The sequence below is a fragment of the Hippopotamus amphibius genome, chromosome 5 (genome assembly GCF_030028045.1).
Source record: "Hippopotamus amphibius kiboko isolate mHipAmp2 chromosome 5, mHipAmp2.hap2, whole genome shotgun sequence".
In the NCBI taxonomy this organism is placed as follows: Eukaryota; Metazoa; Chordata; class Mammalia; order Artiodactyla; family Hippopotamidae; genus Hippopotamus; species Hippopotamus amphibius.
This window is the reverse complement of record NC_080190.1, coordinates 165,928,517-165,949,607: the sequence shown is the minus strand read 5'-3', so window position 1 is coordinate 165,949,607 and position 21,091 is coordinate 165,928,517. Positions and strand designations below refer to the sequence as shown.

The following is a 21,091-nucleotide window of genomic DNA, read 5'->3' as shown; positions in this document are numbered from 1 at the left end:
TGCACTGCAATGAAGAGTAGCCCCCCCTCGCCACAGCTAGAGAAAGCCCACACGCAGCAAGGAAGACCCAATGCAGCCAATAAAAATTAATTAATTAATTAATTTTTAAAAATTTCCCATTTTGTAACATACAATATTATAGCATATTATAAGAATTTTGATATTTCCCATAACATAATATATAAATGCCCACTCAGCAAACACATTTAGCACATTCTCCCAGGCTTCTTGACCTTTCCTTGAAATTATTAATTAAATAGTGGTAACTCAGTCAACTCCATGCATGGTCAGGTTATTCTATCTGAATATCCTAAGCTGACTGTCATCACATTCAGAGAAAAGATTTTAAATTCAAACTCTGATCGCCTCAGTCACATAGATGGAAGGAAGAAAGCTCCATTTTTTCCATAAAAACACAAATCTTATAAGTTCTTTTCAACCCACCCACCCCCAACTTTTCCAAATAATTCTTTCCCCTCAGTTCACACGGGTGCCAAAAGGAAGTCAGCCAATTTCCCTCTGTAACCAGGCAACAGAGAAAGAGTTGGAACTTGTGGTCAGAGAGAGTGAGAAAGACTGGCAACATCCGAACACATAACACGAGGCCACGGCTTCCTCTAATGGGTATTACAGGAAGGTATGGAAGAAATCAAGTTCACGGCTTGCCTTACTCTCTTTCCAAGTTAAGAGCATATCCTGCCCATTCATTTGTTATGTACTGTTACCAAGGCAAAAAAAAAATTCAGATATTGGTTCCATGTGGCATTTGTTTCCATGGAAATAGGACTGATACACCAGAGAGAAGAAGTAAAAAAATACATACGATCCATGCATTTGGAAGTACTTTCAGTTTTAATTTGGAAGACCATAGTTCTTCATTTTCACCTGGAAACTGGAGGACACAATATTCTCTGGGTTTTAACAGAACCAAAGTGTAATTGTAAAGCCCACCTTCAAGGCAGAGCTTCAAAATGTTCCTTTTGCTATATTCTCACACTTAGCAGATAGGATGCTACCCAACACCATGCGAAGAACTCAAAATGTAAAGTTGGAGAAATCAAATGGTTTACCAGGAAGTATTGAAAGAACGTTAACACATGTCTATTCTGAGGCTCTAAAAGGACTGTACTCCTCCTTCACTATTTCAAATCTTGCCAAGTCCCATCCAGCTCACCCAAGTCGGAAGCCCAAGAGTGCTGCTGGATTTCTCCCGCTCCACCGCGAACACCCTTCAGGGTCTCACTGCAAGGTGGAACGGAGTCTTACTTGGGATGCCTGGCGACATGTCTCAAGTCCACACCCTTCTCCACCGCCCAATGCTTCTACTTCACTATTGCTTCCCGTCCTGGGCCGAATCGTGTCCCCAGAACTCATGTCCTTCCTGGAAACTCAGATGTGATCTTCTTTGGAAACGGGGTCATGGTAAATGTAATTAGTTAAGATACTAGAGTAGAGCGGCCTCTTAATCCTACATAACTGGCATGTTACAAGAAGAGAAGAGAAGACACAGAGTCAGACACATGGGGAGACAGACGTGACGACAGAGGCAGCGTGTGGAGTTTTGCTGCCATAAGCCAAGGAAGGCCAAAGTTCGTCAGCATAAAAGAGAATGAAACAATGCCATTTGCAGCAACATGGATGGACCTAGAGACTCATACTGAGTAAGGAAAGTCAGATGGCGAAACACAAACATTATATGCTATCTTATATGTGGACTCTAAAGAAGGGTACAAATGAACTTATTCACAAAACAGAAATAGAGTCACAGATGTAGAAAACAAACGTATGGTTACCAGGGGGTAAGTGGGGGAGGGATAAATTGGGAGATTGGGATTGACATGCACACACTACTGTATATAAAATAGGTAGCTAATAAGGACCTACTGTATAGCACAGGGAACTCTCCTCAACACTCTGTAATGACATATATGGGAAAAGAATCTAAAAGAGAGTGGATATAGGTATAACTGATTCACCTTCCTGTACACCTGAAACTAACACAACATTGTAAATCAACTATACTCCAATAGAAATTTAAAAAGTAAAATAAAACAATTAAGTTTCTGTCTAAAAAAAAAACAAAAATCAAAAAACAAAGATTGCTGGCGACTAACCCAGCCAGGAAGAGGGCAGGAAGGATTCTCTCCTGAAGCCCTGAGGGCAAGCATGGCCCCGCTGACACCTCGACTTTAGACGTCTAGCCTCTAGGACTGTGTGAGAATACATTTCTGCTGTTCTAAGCCACTCGGCTTGTGGCCTTTCGTTACAGCCACCCCAGGAAAGTGATATAGGCCCCTGTCTCTCTTCAGGACACTGCGACGACCTTCCAATGCCCACTGCCTGCAGCATGATGGTCCTGTTCAATCTCTCCTCCAGGATGCCTTCGTTGTCCTTCCTACACACAAGCCCCACATGGCACTCACTCTCCAGCTTAAGATCCCCAACAGCATCTCTGACCTCCGGAATGAAGCCCCCATGCCTTTGTTTTGCTATGAAAGACCTCATTACCCCTGCCTTTCAGAGGCCCCCCACCCCAAACATGCTCCAACATGTTTTTTCTCTATCCTTCTCACAGATTCAGTGTTCCTTAGCTCACCAATACCTATTACAGATCTTCCTCGACTATGATGGGGTGACATCCTGATAAACCCATAGTAGGTTGAAAATATCATTATGTCAAAATTGCACTAAATACCCAAAACCATAGCTTAGCCTCACCTACCTTAAACGTCTGCAGAACACTTACATTAGCATATAGTTGGGTAAAATCATCTTAACACGAAGCCCATTTTATAATAAAGTGCTGAATATCTCGTGTAATTTTTTTTTTTTTTTTTTTTTGGCCTTGCTGCGAGGCCTCCCTAACCAGGGATTGAACCCGGGCACTCAGCAGTGAAAGTGCCGAGCCCTGACCACTGGACTGCCAGGGAATTCCCTCAGGTAATGTATTGAATACTGTACTGAAAGGGAAAGACAGAGTAGCTGTCTGAGTACAGAATGATCACAAGCGTCTGGGTCACATTCGCGTGGCTGACTGGGGGCTGCAGCTCGCTGCCCCTGCCCAGCATCACGAGACAGTTTCATACCTCATGTCATTAGCCCAGGAAATGATCAAGATTCAAAGCACTGTTTCTACTGAACGTGGACCACTTTCGAGCCATCATAAAGGTGAAATATTGTAAGTCAAACCATCTTAAGTCGGGGCCCATTCATATTTATGTCCTTACAATGTTGCTTCTCCTGCTCTCTGTAGAGAGAACACCTCTCTTTATTTTTCTCCTTCAGGAAATATCTTTATTCTAGAAGACGCTCAGCAAGTGTCACCTCTTCCATGAAGCCTTGCTGGCTATCTTTGCCATCCATGCTGCGAGACAGACTTGACCCCGTGCTGCTCTGGGATCCTTCAGCAATCAACACACACTTCTCTTGTGTACACTTAATTCTCTCTTCTCCTACTATTCTCTGAGCTCCCTGAGGAAGCAACCATGTCTGACACAGGACGAGAAACATGTGGGAAATTAATGACGATAAACAGGTTTGCATCATATTGAACTTGAAGGGCCTGTGAGGCACCCTTGGGAGGCAGTGGAATTGATGGATTCTGGAGAGGTTGGTCTGGAAAGACAGTTAAAGTAACATGACCTGATAAGAACAAGAGAGAAGGCCTGGAGAGGACACCCACCACAGGATGGAGGCTCGCCTCGCTGCTGCTGCGTCCCCTGGATCTCCCGTCCCTGGGCGTCTGCACACCAGCACGGCCCTTCCCTCTGGCACTGCACCGCCTGGTACTCCCCATTCGGGCGGCAGCTGGGAATGTAGGGGTGACCGAAGCTGGTGGCCGCAAACCGCTCCACTTCACATTTCGTGGGGCCTACGAGAGATTCACGTAGTAAAAGACAGGACAGATGGTATTGATTACAGCATGCGTTCTGGACGCTGGTAAAATCATTCCAATCCCAGCACCCACTTTGGAGGGACAGCTACAGCGACTTGAAAACCGAGGGGTTTCCTCCTAGCGGAAACATGCACATCTGCTGTCGGCTTAGTACGTACATCGGAATCTGCCAGAGATGACTAGCTGCACTGCCAGGAACCGTCTCTGCAATATCCGGTACAGGGTGGTCTCAGTGAAGGTGGAAGCAAGGTCCAGGCCAGCAAAAACGGTGTCATAAATTTCATCGAGTAACAGCTCCAAACCTGAGCCAAGACAGCAAGTTTGGGAGGGATGGGTTCATTCAGAAAGGAGGCCCTGACCTCATCGTGCAAACAGATATGAAGAGGCCAGAGCCTCTATTGGCATCATGGTGCTTCGGGGTCTGAACAAGGCTTTAATGGTTTCCAAAGTGAGGGAGGCTGTGTATGGTTGCACAGGTTGTTCACAGCACGAGAGAGCACTGTTGAGACAGTTAGGGATTGAAATCCACCTAGGGTTCCACTAGCCAAGCTTGGAGCTTCATCTGCTCAGAGAGGGGGCGCCTCTTTCCAGCGTGAGCAAAGGCACCAGGTGATCTGGCAGCAGCTGTATTCAAAGTACAGCCCTTGAAAGTTTGCAAAGGCCACACCCTCTTCCATACCCAGGGCGGCCCAGCCACTATTTCTGCTTTACAGTGAGTGACATTTAGGCTCTCAGGTCTGGTGGATGTGCTTACCTGTCTCAGCCAGTTCCCGCCCTTGGCTGTCTGCACAGTGACAATACCCAGACACCTCCGGAAACCTTCTGCGGAAGGAACTGAAGGTCACAAATGCATCTGGGAACCTAAGAGACAATGGGATTTATGGTCACCATTTCATAAAAGGCAAGTCATCATGAGCTCTTCCTGCAGAAATAAATTAATATGGCCTCATCTCACATGGGGAAAAGAAATGTCTGTTTCTTTTTTTCATGCCATTTGCTCCATGCTTCCTACAGTAAACGCATTTTTTGTTTTTGCTAAATTGGTTTTCCTTGGCCAGAGTGAGGCTAGACCTGTGAAAATAAAGCTGTGCCTGGCTGTCATCTACTAATTAGCATTTTTCTCACTTGTGGGATTTGACCAATTGATGCCCAAGTGTGTGTCTCAGAGGATCAGGCAGAAAACAGTTAATGAGCATTGCCTTAACGAGTTCCTTTACTAGAATATAACCCTAGAGACTAAGGCCAAGTGTGCTTTACAAACATATGGTACACATTGCAGATGATCTCATTTAGGGAGATCAGACGACTTCAGAGTCCTTTACAACTTTTCAAGAGCTTTAAAAGAAGCCAGATTCCATCATAGGAAATTCTTATGTAGGCCATTTCCCAGTCCCAGAGTTGGAAAAAAAAAAAAAATGCCAAATCAATATGTCATCATTAACAAGGAAGATACATCCCTTTCCATAAGTTGAAGAAAAAGATGCCTAAATCATGCCTAAAAAACTGACCAGACAATTGCTACAGGGAGCTAATTGGCTGGGCTCCCGGTCCTAAAAGTAATATGACACCCAGGTGACATAAAGCTGTATCAGGAGTTCTTCCCACGTGCAATGACATAGCAACCAGAGAGGAATTGTTCATCTTTATGCAACATTGAGAGATTTGTTTTTATGCCCAATATAGCAAGTTTATGAAACCAAGCATAGTGTTTCTACCTATGTCTGGAAATATATTCCCAACCAATAAATTAGCAGAAAAGCAGCAGTCTGCACAGATAGGTCTATTGCTATGTAATACATTCTAGCAAAATGTTGAACAACCTTAATGTCCAAAGATACAAAATTAAAAGTAAATTATAGTAAACCCCTTAAAGAAATGCATGCATAATATTACATAAAAAGGGTAGAGTACAAAATGGCATGTACATACACTACAATTGCTTGTATGCAAATGAACAAGTATTGGAAGGGAATATATTTGCAGGAACTGCTCAGAGCCTGAACACAGGGTGCACAAGTATTAATTAATTTGAATGGAAATGAATGCATGAAACAAAACTTATGAACACGCTATAGAATTATGGATTTTTTCCATGTTATTGGTCTATGATTGTGTGCATGTGGGTTAAATTTAGAAAGATGTTACACTAAGTGATTTGAACAATAGAAACTAAAAATTCACTTGGCCTAGTTGCTCCCACTGACTGGAGGTATATGATAGAAGCTCATTCATGGGAACCCAGGATAATTCAATTCCAAAAGTGCCAATAATAGTACAATAACCACTTCCATTTATTGAACACTACTTTGTAAAAGACAATCTGCAAAATGTTTAATATACATTTGCTCATTTAATCCATTTAACCCTGCTAAAAGGCAGGTGGTACTTTTTTCATCCCCATTTTAGAGGTTAAAAAAGTGAGGTGTGTTGGCCACCATCTTGAACTAGTGATGGGAGCTAGGGTTCAAATCCAGGCCTTCACCACCACGTGATCTCTGCTAATGGTGTTACTCAGTGTGTTTAGCTGTCCCCAGTTCCTGCCCCATATCCCAAGAGGCAGTCCTCTGTTTTGACACTCTTCTCTCTAGGCTAGATACTGGGTTTTCCCGGCATCTAATAGCCAGTGATGGGTCACCCAGCTGGCCCAAAGTTCTGAAGCCCATTCCAGCACAAGGCACAGGAAGTTTAAATCACTCTAGTCCCATGTTCCACCAATTCAACCCAAAGACCCACCTCAACCTTCAGCTAAAGTAAAATGTCAGGATGATAAAAGAGTCTTCAAGAAGGAAAACTGTAGTGGAGGGAAAAATGTTTCTGCATTTATGCTCAGATTGGGACCAACTTAGAGAAATCACAAATAAGGCTCCGTGAAATACAAAACGTCAGCCTCTGCCAGGCATCCGGTCCTGCCCACCTGCAGCATAGGATTCAGGCCTCTGGACTCAGGTAGCCAACACCCCCTACTCAGTCAGATGCTCCAGCCCTTCTCACGGACAGTCCCTCCAGACATCTAGCCATTGACAAAGACTAACAGAGCTCTCCTCAAAGTCAGGAGCTGTGACTCCCACAGTGCCTGGTGCACCGCAGACCGCTGCAGAGGGTCCTGGCAGGGTAACAGGTGGTGAGTCCACGAGGATTTCTCCACACAGTGGCTCACACGTTCGGGTAACAAGGCCCCTTTACTGCATATAAAGACGCATCTGCTCCTTCTCCCTGGAGCATCCGTATATCACGGGTTGCCAGGGTATTTGAAGAAGTGTGAATGAGCTCAGTCACTAAGGACAAGAGCTGATAAACAAACCAATTGACTTAACTCGGGTCACTAAGGCCTTGATAATGGCATCAGCTCTTAAGCCCTTTACTACACTCTGCTTAACCAGAATAGGTACACTTCCCTAGTTAGTGGTTAGGTAAGGGCCGTATGAAAGATGGCAGAAGGGTCAGAAGGACTAGCAAAGCTTACTTCCCATCATGACATGGTTTTTTAAAAGTCACCAGCCAAATAGATGCAGTTGGCAGCAGCTTTTTTCAAGAGATAAAAGGGCCTGCTTCAAATGGGCAAATGCTGTGGCCAAGTTCAACTGTAAATCATCACCCAGCACATCAAGAACCCACAACAAACAGGCTGGCAAAAGAGGCTTCCAGGCTCCCTGCGGCCCCATGGAAATAGGCCAACTGCCTTAAGCCACTTCTCCATGTGAATTTCCAAAAGCAAATTTGTGCCTTTTCTTTTCCAGACTCATCCTCTACCATCCATCCAGAAACCAGACTTGGAGTCATCCTTGACTTTTTCTCTCCCTCGCCCTCCATATCTGTTCCTTCACCAGGTTCCATGGATTTCACCAAGTCAATATTTGTCCAATCCCTTCCCATCTCACCATCATCCTCTCCATCACCTGCTCTGGTCTCACCTGGACTACTACGGTAGCCTCCAAACTTGTAGAGTCACCCCCAGGTACCCACTCTGCTCTTCCCGGACCCCAGTGCATTCTCTCCAAAATCCAGGTCTGGTGGTTAATAAGATATACCCAACCCCCACTCAGGCTTAAAATTCTTGATGCAGTATTGGGGGCCTACTTAAAAAATGACTCCTTGTTTATCTGAAATTCAAGTATCACTGGCCATCCAGTATTTTCTCATCTGGCAACAGCAGGTGCTATGTCTAGATTCTCCACCTAGCCTCTGCGGCTCCTGACGCTTTGTCCAGTAGAGTCGCTGGGGCTGGCGCTGCCGGGTCTGCTTATCAGAAAGTTCCTGAATACGGCTGGGCTTCCACTAACCAGCCGCCTGACCCTTCCCATGACCTTCTTAAATCAAAATTCGCTCAGAGACATGCTTGCTTACATAAAAGAAAGGCTCCCATTTCAGAGGTACATTTTTTTTTGTTCTTTGACAATAGATGCTTAGTCCTGAACGTTTGCCTTAACTCGACTGCCCTCTGGTGGAAGGAGCTGTGAATTGTGCCTCAAGTGGGCACCTGCAAGAAGTTCTCTGATGCTTTGTAGGCCTACTGTGTGCCAGGGGAACATACGTGTGCTACATGCTGTGGGGAACAGAGGTGACCTGAGGCTCTGTGGGATGGCGGAAGGAACCAGACAGCTCTAGAACCCACCAATTGTGCTTCCTAGGGTGGGTTCCTTAACTTCTGTGCTTCAGACTCCCCATTATGTGCTAGAGACCGTCATTTTCTAATTATTTTTGTAAATATTGAAGTAGATGAAAGGATCTCAAATTCCCTGTATATAGTGAGCATCCAGTTGAACCTGAACTGAGCACACATTGGCTTGCATCAATGAGCATCAGTAAATCAAGCTGTTTGGAGATTCCTATGTGCACACGGGCAGGCCATTCTCTAGGCCTGGGTTGTGGGGCGGAATTGTAACCTACATTGGTGAAGCCGGTGATGCGTGAGGATTCCCTCCAGGTGCAGAATACTTTACAGTTTTCACAGTGGTTTCATAGACAAGGGCTCAGCAGATCTTCACCATGACCTAATGAGCCAGTGTTGTCCTTATAGATGGGGACACTGGGGCTCAGAGAATTAAGTGACTAGGTCACTTTGCCCGCAGTGGCAGGGTCAGAATGAGGGTCACAGGGCAAATGCTATGGGACCAGGCAGGCAATGCGAACAGATGGAGCAGGAGGAGGGTGGCAGCAGGACACGGAGAGACCCAGAGCATCAGGGGTTGGGGGGTGCGCTCAGTCCAAAAAGAACCAGCTTCTGGTTGCCCTGGGACAACGTGTGCAGCCCTCACCCTGTTCTTCAGAACCAGGAATTCAGAATTTTGTCTATTAGGTTGAACATATAAAATTGCTGATGTTTGACTATTTTTAGCTGCACAAACAGAAATTTCACAAGATTCAACTTAAAATTCCCCAGTTTTTAAAATACTACGCAGCTCAAACGAGACGTGTCTCTGGGTCAGTTCCTGGTCCCAGGCTGCTCATCGGTGACCCCTCACGGCACAGCCCATGGGAGTTCCCTCTCTCTCATAGGGAAATAAACTGGTTGTTTTGCAAGCCAGCCACATAAAGGCTCAGGTTTTCAAGAGAACACCTGTCAGTATTCACAGACTAATACTCATTTATTTTCACTCAGAATGTTGCAATGATATCCAAAGCCATTTACAGTAATAAAGTACCCATCTTGAATAACCAGAAGCTACCCAGGTGTTTGGGCCAAGATCTACGATGCATCTCCCCTTTTATGCTTGTTATTTTGATCTTTAAACTTATTCCTGTACATACATATACACAATTTATAAAAATGCATCACTACAGTCCACGTTTTTTATAGAGCCATCTTTTCTCCTTTTCTGCTGATTCCCTTCTCCTGACTCCTCCTTCCCCACAGCAACCTGACCCTCAAGGCGGCTGTGATAACCACCCACTATGTGCTTATTCACATTTTCTCTGTGCTCGCCTAATCCTATACAGACACAAGCATCATCCCATAATCATATATGCACATGAAAGGACCTGTTTGTTTGTTTTCTAAAACTTAAATCCTCTTATCTGCACCTTGTATCTTGTACTATATTATCATAATGTGTTGCAGAATCCTCTCTAAATCAGCTGGCACAGTCTGAAGGCAATTTGTTTAAGGGCTGTAGAAATATTTATGGTGGGTACACATTCATCCACCCTGGCTTGCCAGTCACCTTGGTCCCAGTTTTTGGCTACAATAAAAAAATGACGCATTGACACATACACACTGCTATATTTAAAATGGATAACCAACAAGGACCTACTATGAGGGTGAGTCAAAAGTCATCTGCATTCTGGCTGGGTGGCCAACAGAAGTTTTCATATAACCTGAGTGGGGATAATTTTTGACTCACCCTCGTACACAGCAGAGGGAACACTGCTCAATATTATGTGATAACCTAAATGGGACAATGTATAACTGAATCACTTTGCTGTACACCTGAAACTATCACAACATTGTTAATCAACTATACTCCAATATAAAACAAAAAGTTAAAAAAAAAAAGATGCAGTAGACCTCCTGGTACACGTCTTCACCTTCTGGTGTTTTTATCTCCGTGGTCTGGCTGGGGCAGAGGGTTCAGGTATTTTTAATCTGAACAGCTATTGCCAGCTTGCTCCATGGGACATGCTGTAGCCCTTCAGTGGTCCATCACAGCAAATGAGCGTGAGGCCTCTCTCCATTCCCATGGGCTGGGTGTGGCACACACACCCATCCCAGCGTCCAGCACCAAAGGGAACAGGTGCTTTGGCGGGAGACAGGAAGGGGTGGCCCGTGCTGGGCACGCCCCGGGGCCGGCGGCCCTTACCTGTTGTAGCTGTGGACCAGGTCGAAAATCATCATGTCCGTGGTGTTGACAAACTTGCACTGCACAGGCGTGAAGGCGCCGTCTGGGGAGCACTGGGGCGGAGACTTGTCCCCCACCCCATGGAGCAGACGGCGGTTCCTTATCTCACAGCTCTTTGGACCTAAACATTTCCAAGGAAATGGTTTTTAATTCTTCCAACCACGGAGGAGGTGTATATGATTCTGCAGTCTAGATGCACGTGTTCATTCTACACACCTGACAGCATCCCCAACAGGGACCAAGGCCTGTGACAGGAGAGGCTCCCCGAAATCCTACTTATGCCTCTGACCATCAGCCAGTGAATACTGCAGCCCACCACGTGGAACCAACAAAAGGGATAAAACCTTCTTAAAATGACTTCCTTCTCTGTGCTGAGGGCCAGGTGTTCTGCCTTTTCTCAGGGAGCCCTGACCCTGTTTTGGTTCCGGTGTGGGAGGCCGCACACAGCCTCCGCCTCCTCGTGGGGTGCTGATGCTGGTGGCACTTACATCGCGTGGGCCTGCCCCGCTGGCGGGTCCCGTACACCTCCATCCCTTCCGTGTCCACACACCAGCACTGCTCCCGCCGCACGTCGCACTGCACGGGCTCGTAATCCCCCGAATCCTGACACTGAGGGAGGTAGGATGTGGCCGTGCTGTTGATGTAGCTGCTCAGCAAGATCTGCTGCTTCTGCAGCTGGCAGAACGACAGACCTGTGGCAGCGAAGAGCAGTGTCAGAGCAGGACAGCAGGGCCGACATGGGGGCTGTAGCTCAGGAGGATGGCGCTCCCTCCCCAGAGGCGGGGAGGCAGGGCGGTCCTTCCCACAGCCCACCGACGCTCAGTGAGCTGGCAGCAGCCTCAGGACCCCCGTTCTGACTGCGCAACTCTATATCCCAGGATTTCTTCTGACATCCTGCTGGCTGAGCTGGGAAGGGCAGATTTTATCATGTCCGTGGGCTCACAGGACACCCCATCTGGCACTGCAGAGATGGGGTGTGAATGGAGTACAGGCTGGCCATTGACATCTTGTCTGGACAAATTTCCCACACACTTGCTGTGTGACCTCGGGGAAGTCCTTCATCTCTCTGTGCCCTATTCTCCTTATCTATAGCATTAAAATACAACTGCCTTTTTCAGGTGCTTAAGAACTAGTAACACTAGTGATTACTGCTCCTATGAGTACCTACTGCAGGCAGGGTGTCTTATGCACGGTTTAAATCCTCACAATCATCACACTTGATCCTATTGCAGATCCTGTATTCCCATTACAGATAAGGAACCGGAGCTCAGTGAGAGGATGGGACCCGGCAGGGGTCACTCAGCTGGAGTGTTGGGAGCCAGCTGATTCCCCAAACCAGTGCCCAAAACGAAGCTTTGCTCCACTGAAGGATAACTGGTTGGAGGCTCAGTTTCACCATGTTAAGGTGACCAGCTTAAACTGACCTTTGTTTTAGGTTTACCTGTGGCATGTTTTAAATGGGGACTGGGCCTCCTTGACTTCTCATCATAACAATTATTTTAACAGGAAAGTTTTCACCTCAGTGTCAAATTTTAGAAACACCCCAGGCGAGAAACACCCCGGTGGCCACTTTCCAGCTTCAGGGCGCCCTTCGATGTCTGTTCCCTTTTGCTTCCTTAGCACCAGGCACCGAGCCTGGTACGGGGGGGATTCAGAGGCTATTTGCTGAACAAATGACTTGATTGCCCCAGTGGTTTTCACAGCAGTCCTGTAGGAGACAGGGCTTAATTCCAAGAGGAAGATCCAGCAGCCCAGAGGGAGACTTGCCCTTGACACACCCATGCCTGGTGATGTGAGTTGTCCCGGCTGGTCCCCACTTCCCACTTACAGGCTGCAGGGCGCCCAGGCTGCTGGCTGCCGGCCACTTCCCCACCGTCGGCGTCCACACACCAGCAGGAGCCACCGTCCTGCCCACACTGGACAGTCCTGAGGGCAGGAGACATACCACACGGACACTGTTACAGAAACCATGATCAGGTATCTTTCTTCTTCCTCTTCATCCCTCCAAGCTTTACTTCATTTAAATTAGGTAAAGGTTGGAGTGGAGCAGGGCAGGCGACTAGAGAAAGGAAAAGCGATGACACCTGTGACAGCCCCACCTCGGCCATTCATTCTCCACAAGCCAGTCTGCCAGCCCCGTAGCAAACCCTGCCCTGGTGTCCACGCTTCTGCCACACGGAAGCTGCAGGGGGTAAAGGCGGTCCTTAAGTGGACTAGGAGCAGGTAGAGAGCAGCCTCGGTTATGGGTACTCAGGGAGCACTCAGTGGGCTTCCCAGGGGAAATGATGGCTAAACCGAGGTGCAGGGGATGGGGATCAGATGTTACACGAGGGGCCTAAGAAGGTAAAAAGTGTTCCAGGTAAAGAGAACATCATATGCAAAACCTCCCGAGGAAGGCGCTTGAACCTGCACACGGCTGGGAAAGGGACCTGGGAACAGCTACCTAAATGAGGCGGCAGAGGTAAACCATTCTCCTGACTCCTCTGCTCCAGAATTCCCAGAGCTCCAAGCAGGGACTGGCCTTTGCACCCTTGGGAGCAGGTAAGAGTTTTGTTATGCGCAAAAAGCATTAGAAGAAAATGAAGGGGGTGGCAGTGGGAGGGACGTCTCCTGGATGTTTCTCAGAACACAGTCCTAGAGGCAGAGTTCCCCGTGTTCAAACGGGGCTGGGACAGCGTGGGGAAAGTGAAGCACGTACAGAGGTTCCTGTGTGTATCACACCGCCCTGCAGGGAGGGCATCCTGGGACCAGGCTCATGCTAAGGCCGGCCAGACCCCTTTCGGAGAGGAGCCCAGTGGGGACACAGCACTACGCAGCGCAGAGAGCCGCACGCAGCAGGGCTTGGAGGCAGCCACTGACCTCAAAGTCCAGAGGCCTCTGCGTGCCTCCACCTCTGGCTTATTAAGAGGATGCAGGGAGGAGAGGGGCCACCAAAGCGTCAATCATTTGATTTATCCTTCCCCCCACGCACCCCTTATGAAAGCAATTAGGGTAAAAGTTTTGGCAGGAAAGGAAGGGACATCTTTGGTTCTGGCTGGAAGGAAGCATGGATTCGGGCGCTCTGGGTCCTGTGGCTCAGTGTTGATTAGTCTGGGACACTGAGCAGCAGGCAGTTCCGGGTGACAGCAGCCACATCTCATGTTCAAGGAGGAGAGTAAAGGGCAAAGGGCGGGGGAGGGGGAGGGGGCAGGGGACAGGAATGACACGTGCTTTAAGGCCTCCAAGGCCCCTGGGCCCACGTGGCTGGAGGAGGCCTTACTGGAAACTGCCATCCTCGGCGCACTGGGGAACGTAGTCTGCTCGCTTCAGAAAGGCCCTCTCCCTCTGCAGCTCACACGGGCGGAGAGGCTGGGCATCCACCTGGTACTCTGCACAAAGGAAGCGACTCATCAGAGAGGAGCTGCTGGTCTGGTTCCAGCAGCAGAGACAGGCTCCCTAACGGCACAGACGCTCTTCCAGGTTTTATTTCCAGCACCATCATCAACAAGGATGTTCTAGCTTGCAATTTTGCAGCTACTCACACTTTTTCAGGTGTGGCATTAGCTCCCATAATCCCCTGGGAGGCGATATCTTCATTCTACCCCTGTGGCCCTAAGACTTGGGCAGGGAAAGTCGCCTGTTAAGACCACACAGCTGGCAAGAGAAGGTTCAGAATGAACCCTGGACAGCACGTTCCCCTTGGTCGCGGTTGGCTCAGGTTAGAACATCATAAAGGAGGTGTTCTTGAATTTACCCAGGCGCTCCCTACAGACATAGCATCTTCCTGGCTCCGCGTGAGAATACAAATTAATTACTAACTCCCACGTGTCTTATTCTCCATGGAGAATGCATGTAACATGCAGGAGCTTACTCAGAAATCACAGTCACAACTGCTTACTTTGCCAGTGAGGAAACAAGCTGAGACTTATCCAAAGTCACACGTTAAGTGGCTGAGCCACAGCTAGAACGTAGGTCTGTTTCACGCCACGGGTAGATTTGTGTTTTTCACTACCTGCTGACTCTTTCTCAAATACCCTCATGGATAACCTAGGACTTGAGATCACTAAGAGAATAACAAAACCAATGTCAATGCCAAAATTTGCTAACATGGTGGGGTGAGGGGAAACTAGAATCCAATTAGGAAAATCTGGTTTCCCATCTCCTCTCCACCAATCACTGACTCTGTGACCTCAGACAATTCAGTCTAACCTCTTGGACCCTCTGTCTCTTCACCTGAAAAGGAAAGAGCAAATAACTGACCTCGGGATATTGCGAGGATTACACGAGACCACAAAGCTTCCAAGGCCCCGGGGCAGATCCTGGCTAACAAGGGGCTAGCCTGAGAGCTCCCTCCGGACACGCTGCCCCACAGCCTCAGGCTCAGAACTCACCGAAGATGTTGGCCGACGCCAAGCACACAGAGCCCAGCAGGCCGAAGACCCACAGGGCCAGGGCCATCTTTCCAGGCCCTTCTAGGGACGAAGGGGTAGAAGCCGCTGCCCACCTCAGGGCTCTGGCCAGGGAGCCTTTATAGAGCTGAGGCGGGCACCGAACCTCCAGCCCCGCCTCCGCAGGCACTCAGTGAAGCGGTGCCTGCCCTGTTTTCTCTGCTGGTCACAAGCAGGTCCTCCACCTGCGTCCGCTCCCTCTGAGGACACTCGTGTGGCCAGTGGGGGATGAGAATCTTGTGGAGGCTGTGGGGGGAGCAGAATTGGGGGCACGGCTTCAAAATTCATGTCTAGGGGTAAAGGCCAAAGCTCTGCGGCCTCGTGGGCAACAAGCTCAGGTCTACCATGAAGGAAACACAATCCCTCCTCCTTCCTCCTTCCTTCCCCCTTCCTGCTTCCTTTCTTCCTCCCTCCCTCCCTCCCTCCCTCCCTTCCTCCTTCCCTCCTTCCCCCTTCCCCCTTCCTCCTTTCCTTCCTTCCTTCCCCCTTCCTCCTTTCCTTCCTTTTTTCCTTCCAACAAAGCTTCTTCAGAGCCCCAAAGTGCAGCAGACACTATTCCAGGCAATGAGGACATGGCAGAGAACAACACAGGCAGAGCCATTAACACAGAATGTGAGAACTTTAGTGAGAGAAGCCAGAAACCAGACACACACACACACACACACACACACACACGCTCATATTCACATATTTATCCTCCTTTCCCCTCTGTCCCAGGACTTCAGATGTTGCCAACCAAAAGGGAGCAGGAACCGTGCTTTCCACACAAAGCCTGTACATCAGTGCATTTTCTCCAGTTGCTTCTCCAGGTGAAGGGGTGGCGGACGGAGGCTCACGCCCCGGGGATTCAGAAGGCAGCGTGGGCAGGTCTTGCCGAGCACTTGGCCGTGGGGAGTGAGGGAGATAAATGAACAGTGAGGCTTAGATCTCAGGGAAAGGTGATTTGAGAGGATGGGCTGGCCTTTACCGGAAGATTGGAACCCTACCCCCACCCGCCACGTTGCCGCTTGCTACCTGCATGTCACGGGCCAAGTTCCGCACATGCTATGGAGACCCTATAATAATACAGCAAGGGTAGCCTTGGGCAGCTCCTGCCGTCTCTCCAGGTTCCAGGTGTTCTAAAGCAGACGCGTTTCCTAGAATGTTGAAAGCACGGTTGCAGGTCTACCAGAAAGCCCACTCGCCAGGCTTCCCACCACCCCCAACACGCAGGCAGGGAGTGTGTGCGGGGCAGCCTGTGTGCTGAGTCACTCCCGCTGGCCCGGCCCCCGGGCAGCGACAGACTGGAGTCGACAAGGGTGAGCGCGCACAGCCAGCGGGCCAGAGCCGCGTGGGCTGCCTTCAGAGCCAGCACAACGCATACCTGGGAGGAGAGGTGCTTCTCTCCACCCAAGCGATGGAGCGGTGAGCTTGGAGAGGACCACGCCAAGGCGCTGCCTCCTCACCGTGAAAACCTCTTTCTCATGATGACTCAGCTCCTGTCACTGCTCTCGCCTGATCCCCCTGAGCCGGGAGGACGTACAAGCTTTCGTGGTAACTCGAGGCGGGCCGTGCCCTGGTCTGGCCTCCATGCGCTGCAGGCTCTTCACCACGGGCCCCGTCACCTTTCCCGCCCTCCTTGGTCCTCATACAATCACAGAGCCTTCCTGTTCATCTCCTTCATTCTGCAAGACTAGGATGCCATGTATAATAAGCACCTACTGGAGACGGGGGTGGAAATGGACAGTCACTGGGATCCAGAGGAGGAAGATGCTTCAAAACGAACATCAGACGCCACTGTCTCTGGCCCGCCGCAGGGAACTGCTCAGCAGCCACCTCTCCTTGAACCCTGCTTGCTGCCGTGGTGTTGGGTCCCCTGCCGCTGCCTTGGACAGCTACTCTCATCTCCCACATAACCAGTGACTCAAAGCCACATTCCTCTTTCTCCTGGGTTGCCAGAGCAATAACCAAAATCCCTGGAACTTGCCTTCTGCTTCCAGAAGATGGAATAGACATGTTTTTTTCCATTCCTCCTGCTAAGTACATCTAACCTCCTGGATATTGTATGTAACACAGACAGAAGAAGACACATAAAGATGGATAGAAGAAGACAGACATCTAACAGAGGAACAACACAGTAGAAAGTTCCCTGGATGCTATTTTGCCTCACGTCTCTCAGACTGAGTGTTAGAGAAGAGGGCAACCAGAAACGCCAATAAGCACAGACCCGGAAAAAAGCCCTGAGAAAAGCCTTTTGAGCCAAAGGTCCAGGAAAGAGCTGCCTGGCAAGACAGAAAACTTTTTAGACAATAATTGCTCTATTCCAGCAAACCTCACAGAAAAAAACTGGGGCTGTGCCCCAACTCATGCCAGCAAAAGCCAGCTGGGGAGGCTTGAATTCCACCCTTGCCAAGTTAAGCAGTTTCTCCAAGTCCCACACCGGGGTGGTAACTGAAAGGCCACATGAGAAGCCAGAATTTTTACCCCAGCTGGGCTCTAATGAGCCCCCTCTCTGTGGGGTCAGTGGAGACCACTTGGGCAGCCTGAACTTCCACCTACCCCCAACCAGCCATAATAAGGGTGTCAACCCCCCCCAGCCAGGGTGGCATCAGCACTGGCCTACAGGGACCATGCCCCACCAACTGATATCTGTCAGGTGGCAAAGGAGGTGGAGCAAGAACCCGGACATCCATCCCTACCAGCAGCAATGAGGGGGTGTCCCTTTTCTCCTACCACCATGAGGTCAAGAGTTCTACTAAAACAGAAGATTTAACAAGATCTAGATTTCCTTAACACACACCCAAACTGTCCAGGTTTTGACCAAAAATCACTCATCCTACCAAGAAAACGGTGGTGTTTTTAGTGCCCAAGCTCAAAGGATGATGTGATTACTGAATACATAAATATAAGATGCACAGGGCAGGGCCTGGTACACAATTAGCACTCGCTGTTCTTTTTCTTGTAAAGCTGAGACATTTCCAGTTGTGGCAGCCCCAGACACCGGTCTCATTTAAGCTGCATTTCTTCACTTTCAACATATTTAACATCTCAACTTTTATTCCCGCTTTGAGCTCAGTGTGCTACACTGAAGGTGGGTGTATCTGGCAATACCTCCTCCACTGGCTTGGGTGGGCAGTCATTCCCAGCCTGGTCCCGTAGTAACTGCCGTCCTGCAATTCTGCCACCCTCTTAAACCTTAGCCTTGGATGTTTCCTCCTCATTGCCATTTTTTCAGCTGAAGAATCGTTCTCAGCTCATTGATATGGAGCTGGTGGGACCATGTCAACTGCAAGAAGAATGCACAATGTAAGAGCTGTGAGTTTGTTTGATTCAGGAATCTTACAGAGCACTGCAGCCTGGGAGATGGCCTTTTAGAAGCTCTGAAGACGTAGGGGAGAAGGTAGCTTCTAAATGCTGTTTGGCTAGGGAATACATGCAGGCAGGCATACATCTTGGTAAAAGACTACTGCTAGTCACAAAGAACAGATATCTTGAGTTAATAATTTAGTGCTTTTCTACGTATGGGAAGATGCAAGAATGGGTTCGTTAAAATTCTTCCTGAGATATACATCTAACTAGCTTACCTAAGGGGCCTGTTTTCCCCAAGCTTCACCCTGTTCTTCATCCTGAATTCCTCTCAGGGTGCACTGCGGGTCACTGACCGCAGTGGCTGACAACTTAATCCTTGTAGAACTGGGTGGTGAGCAACGCTCTTTGTTCTTTGTTTGCAGCCAGAAGCCTGATGCTCCTGAATCACTGCTCGTCCTCACTTTCGACTCTTCAGGTCTTGAGCAGTATGTGTTTTGCTATATTACTTTCTGCAATAGAGGAATAAGATGCTGACATTTTAATTTCCATGGTGGTTCTCCTCTTGCTTTCAGGAAGGCTCAGCCTATTTTCTCATACTTTTAAATAGCTCCTTAAGTCACTCACTTTTCTTCTCTGGTTCATTTTGGACTGGTATTGTTTGCTGGGTTTGAGTCAGTCTCCCCACCCCACCCCCACCCCCTTTTCCTTATGGAAAATACATGTATTTAACATCTATGTCTCATATATGTGTCTAGGTTTTGTCTTTTTGGATCTCTCAGATCAGAAGTGATACAAATCACGAAACCCTGGGACTAACAAAGCATCAGTTGTTCAGACCAATGTTATCTGCTGCCATTTCCTCACTGCCACAGTCAAGGCATTCTGCCATCCAGTCAAGAAACCAGACACGGATGCTATCTCGTTTTGCCCGGCTTCCCTTCAATGGGTTTCTTATCTGTGGGCCTCCCTTTAGAATCCTCATGTGATAGATTTCTCAGGCACGTTCCTCAGGGCATAAGTAATACCTGAACCTCCACCTCTGCATGAAGGTGGCTGCCTCACCTTGAAACTCACTGAAATTACTTGGCATATTCTGTGCTGATCTTCCTTGTCCAATCTTCTCATATCTGTCTAGATTTTCTGTAAGCATCCCACACAGTGGCCCATTCAAGGTCCTGCAGAGAAGACTTTTTCCTCTACTCTTCTAGCTTCTTCTGGCTAGTCTAAGAATTAAGTCAACATGAGACAAATTAACAGGGGAAAAATCAAATGAAAGTTTAATAACACATACACATGGGAGAGACCCACCAGAACTGAGTAACGTACCAAAATGGCCTAAATCCTCACCTTAAATGCTATCCTCAGCTACAGACAAACAGGGATATTAGGGGTAGTGATTTGGGACTTCAACGGAGAGGAAAGCAGTGGCATGGAGATGGAAAAGCAAGTATCTGGTAAACAAACGCTTGCTGGGCATGCAGAGGCAATGAGACCCAAAGTGGACTCTGATCTCTAGGCCCTGCTGAGTTTCCCCCACCACACTTAGCCAATATTCTTTGCAGAGATCTCTATTTGCAGTGAGAGCTGTATTCTGAAACAAGCCCTATATCTAAATTCTCTTAGGCAGTTATGAGGAAGCTCAAAGTTTCTTTCTGAGTCTTTTGGGCCTTGATTGTTTTCAGCTCAAAATAACCCACGTTGCCAAAGAGACATTTGCCGATGGCAAATTTTGTTCCCCTAGAAAGGGATGGTTCCCCCCTCACTCTCACTATCAGCCCTCCATTTGTGGCTTTGAGATGGAGCTTCTCAATAGTACCCTGATCCTAGTCCTGTCCCTCTTTGGAGAAATACAACAAAGAAAGCCAAGATCTGAGAGTGCAGCCTGGTCCAGTCCTCTCAATCACCACGTCGGCTTTTTCTAGTGTCTCCTTTCAAAACAACTGTATGGCCCAAGCAACCCCATTACCCACTCCTCTCAGCCTACCATGGCCTTCAAAGCCCCACTTTCTATTTGAAATCTGGCCAGTCTGCCTTCTAAGATCTCAGCCTTTCTCCCAAGCCACACTATTATTCTCCTATCTTTGTAAAGTTTGTTTTCAACCTTCCAGTGCTCCTGTGCTGACTGTAAGAAGGAAGAATGCTTTTCTAATACACGCATTTCCTCTTTGACTTCCTGAGCAAGCCTGACACCTAGAGACAGTGTTTAAGGATGTGTTTAAGACAGTGTTAAGGATGAAATTTTAAATTGTCTGTGGGTGTGTCATAACTTCACTGAATTCTTTTTTTTTCCCTCAAACTAAAAAGACAGCATATTACAATCACCCTCTCACATTCCTTTTTCTTTAACTTTTTTTTTAATTATATACTTTACAGTTTTAGATTTACAGAAAAATGGAGCACATAGTACAGAAAGTTCCCACATACCCTCCTTCTCCACAGTTTCTGCTATTACTAACAAGTGGTACACTTGTTACAATTAATGAACCAATATTTATACATTATTTTAAGGTCCACAGTTTACATTGTTTCACTGTTTTGTTTTTACTTTTTATTTTAAAATAATTTTTCAACTTATCCCAAAGTTGAAATAGTAGTACACAGTTCCCATACTGTTTTGTCAATTTCACCTAATGTTATCTTATATA

The 21,091-nt window shown here is 47.9% G+C and overlaps 1 protein-coding gene across 2 annotated transcripts in view; it reads right to left on the bottom strand.

The window, feature by feature from the left end:
* The window catches only part of TG (thyroglobulin), a 238,538-nt gene extending 223,332 nt beyond the window's left edge, over nucleotides 1-15,206 (bottom strand). For both annotated transcript variants that reach the window (XM_057735105.1, XM_057735107.1), the window contains exons 1-8: nucleotides 15,102-15,206; nucleotides 13,991-14,099; nucleotides 12,560-12,657; nucleotides 11,220-11,423; nucleotides 10,693-10,852; nucleotides 4,650-4,756; nucleotides 4,054-4,197; nucleotides 3,683-3,871 (exon numbers count right to left, since the gene is read on the bottom strand). In XM_057735105.1, the coding sequence (XP_057591088.1) occupies nucleotides 3,683-3,871; nucleotides 4,054-4,197; nucleotides 4,650-4,756; nucleotides 10,693-10,852; nucleotides 11,220-11,423; nucleotides 12,560-12,657; nucleotides 13,991-14,099; nucleotides 15,102-15,168 (1,078 nt within the window). In that variant the 5' untranslated portion in view covers nucleotides 15,169-15,206. The remainder of the gene's footprint in view (nucleotides 1-3,682; nucleotides 3,872-4,053; nucleotides 4,198-4,649; nucleotides 4,757-10,692; nucleotides 10,853-11,219; nucleotides 11,424-12,559; nucleotides 12,658-13,990; nucleotides 14,100-15,101) is intronic.
* Between the last annotated feature and the right edge of the window lie 5,885 nt (nucleotides 15,207-21,091).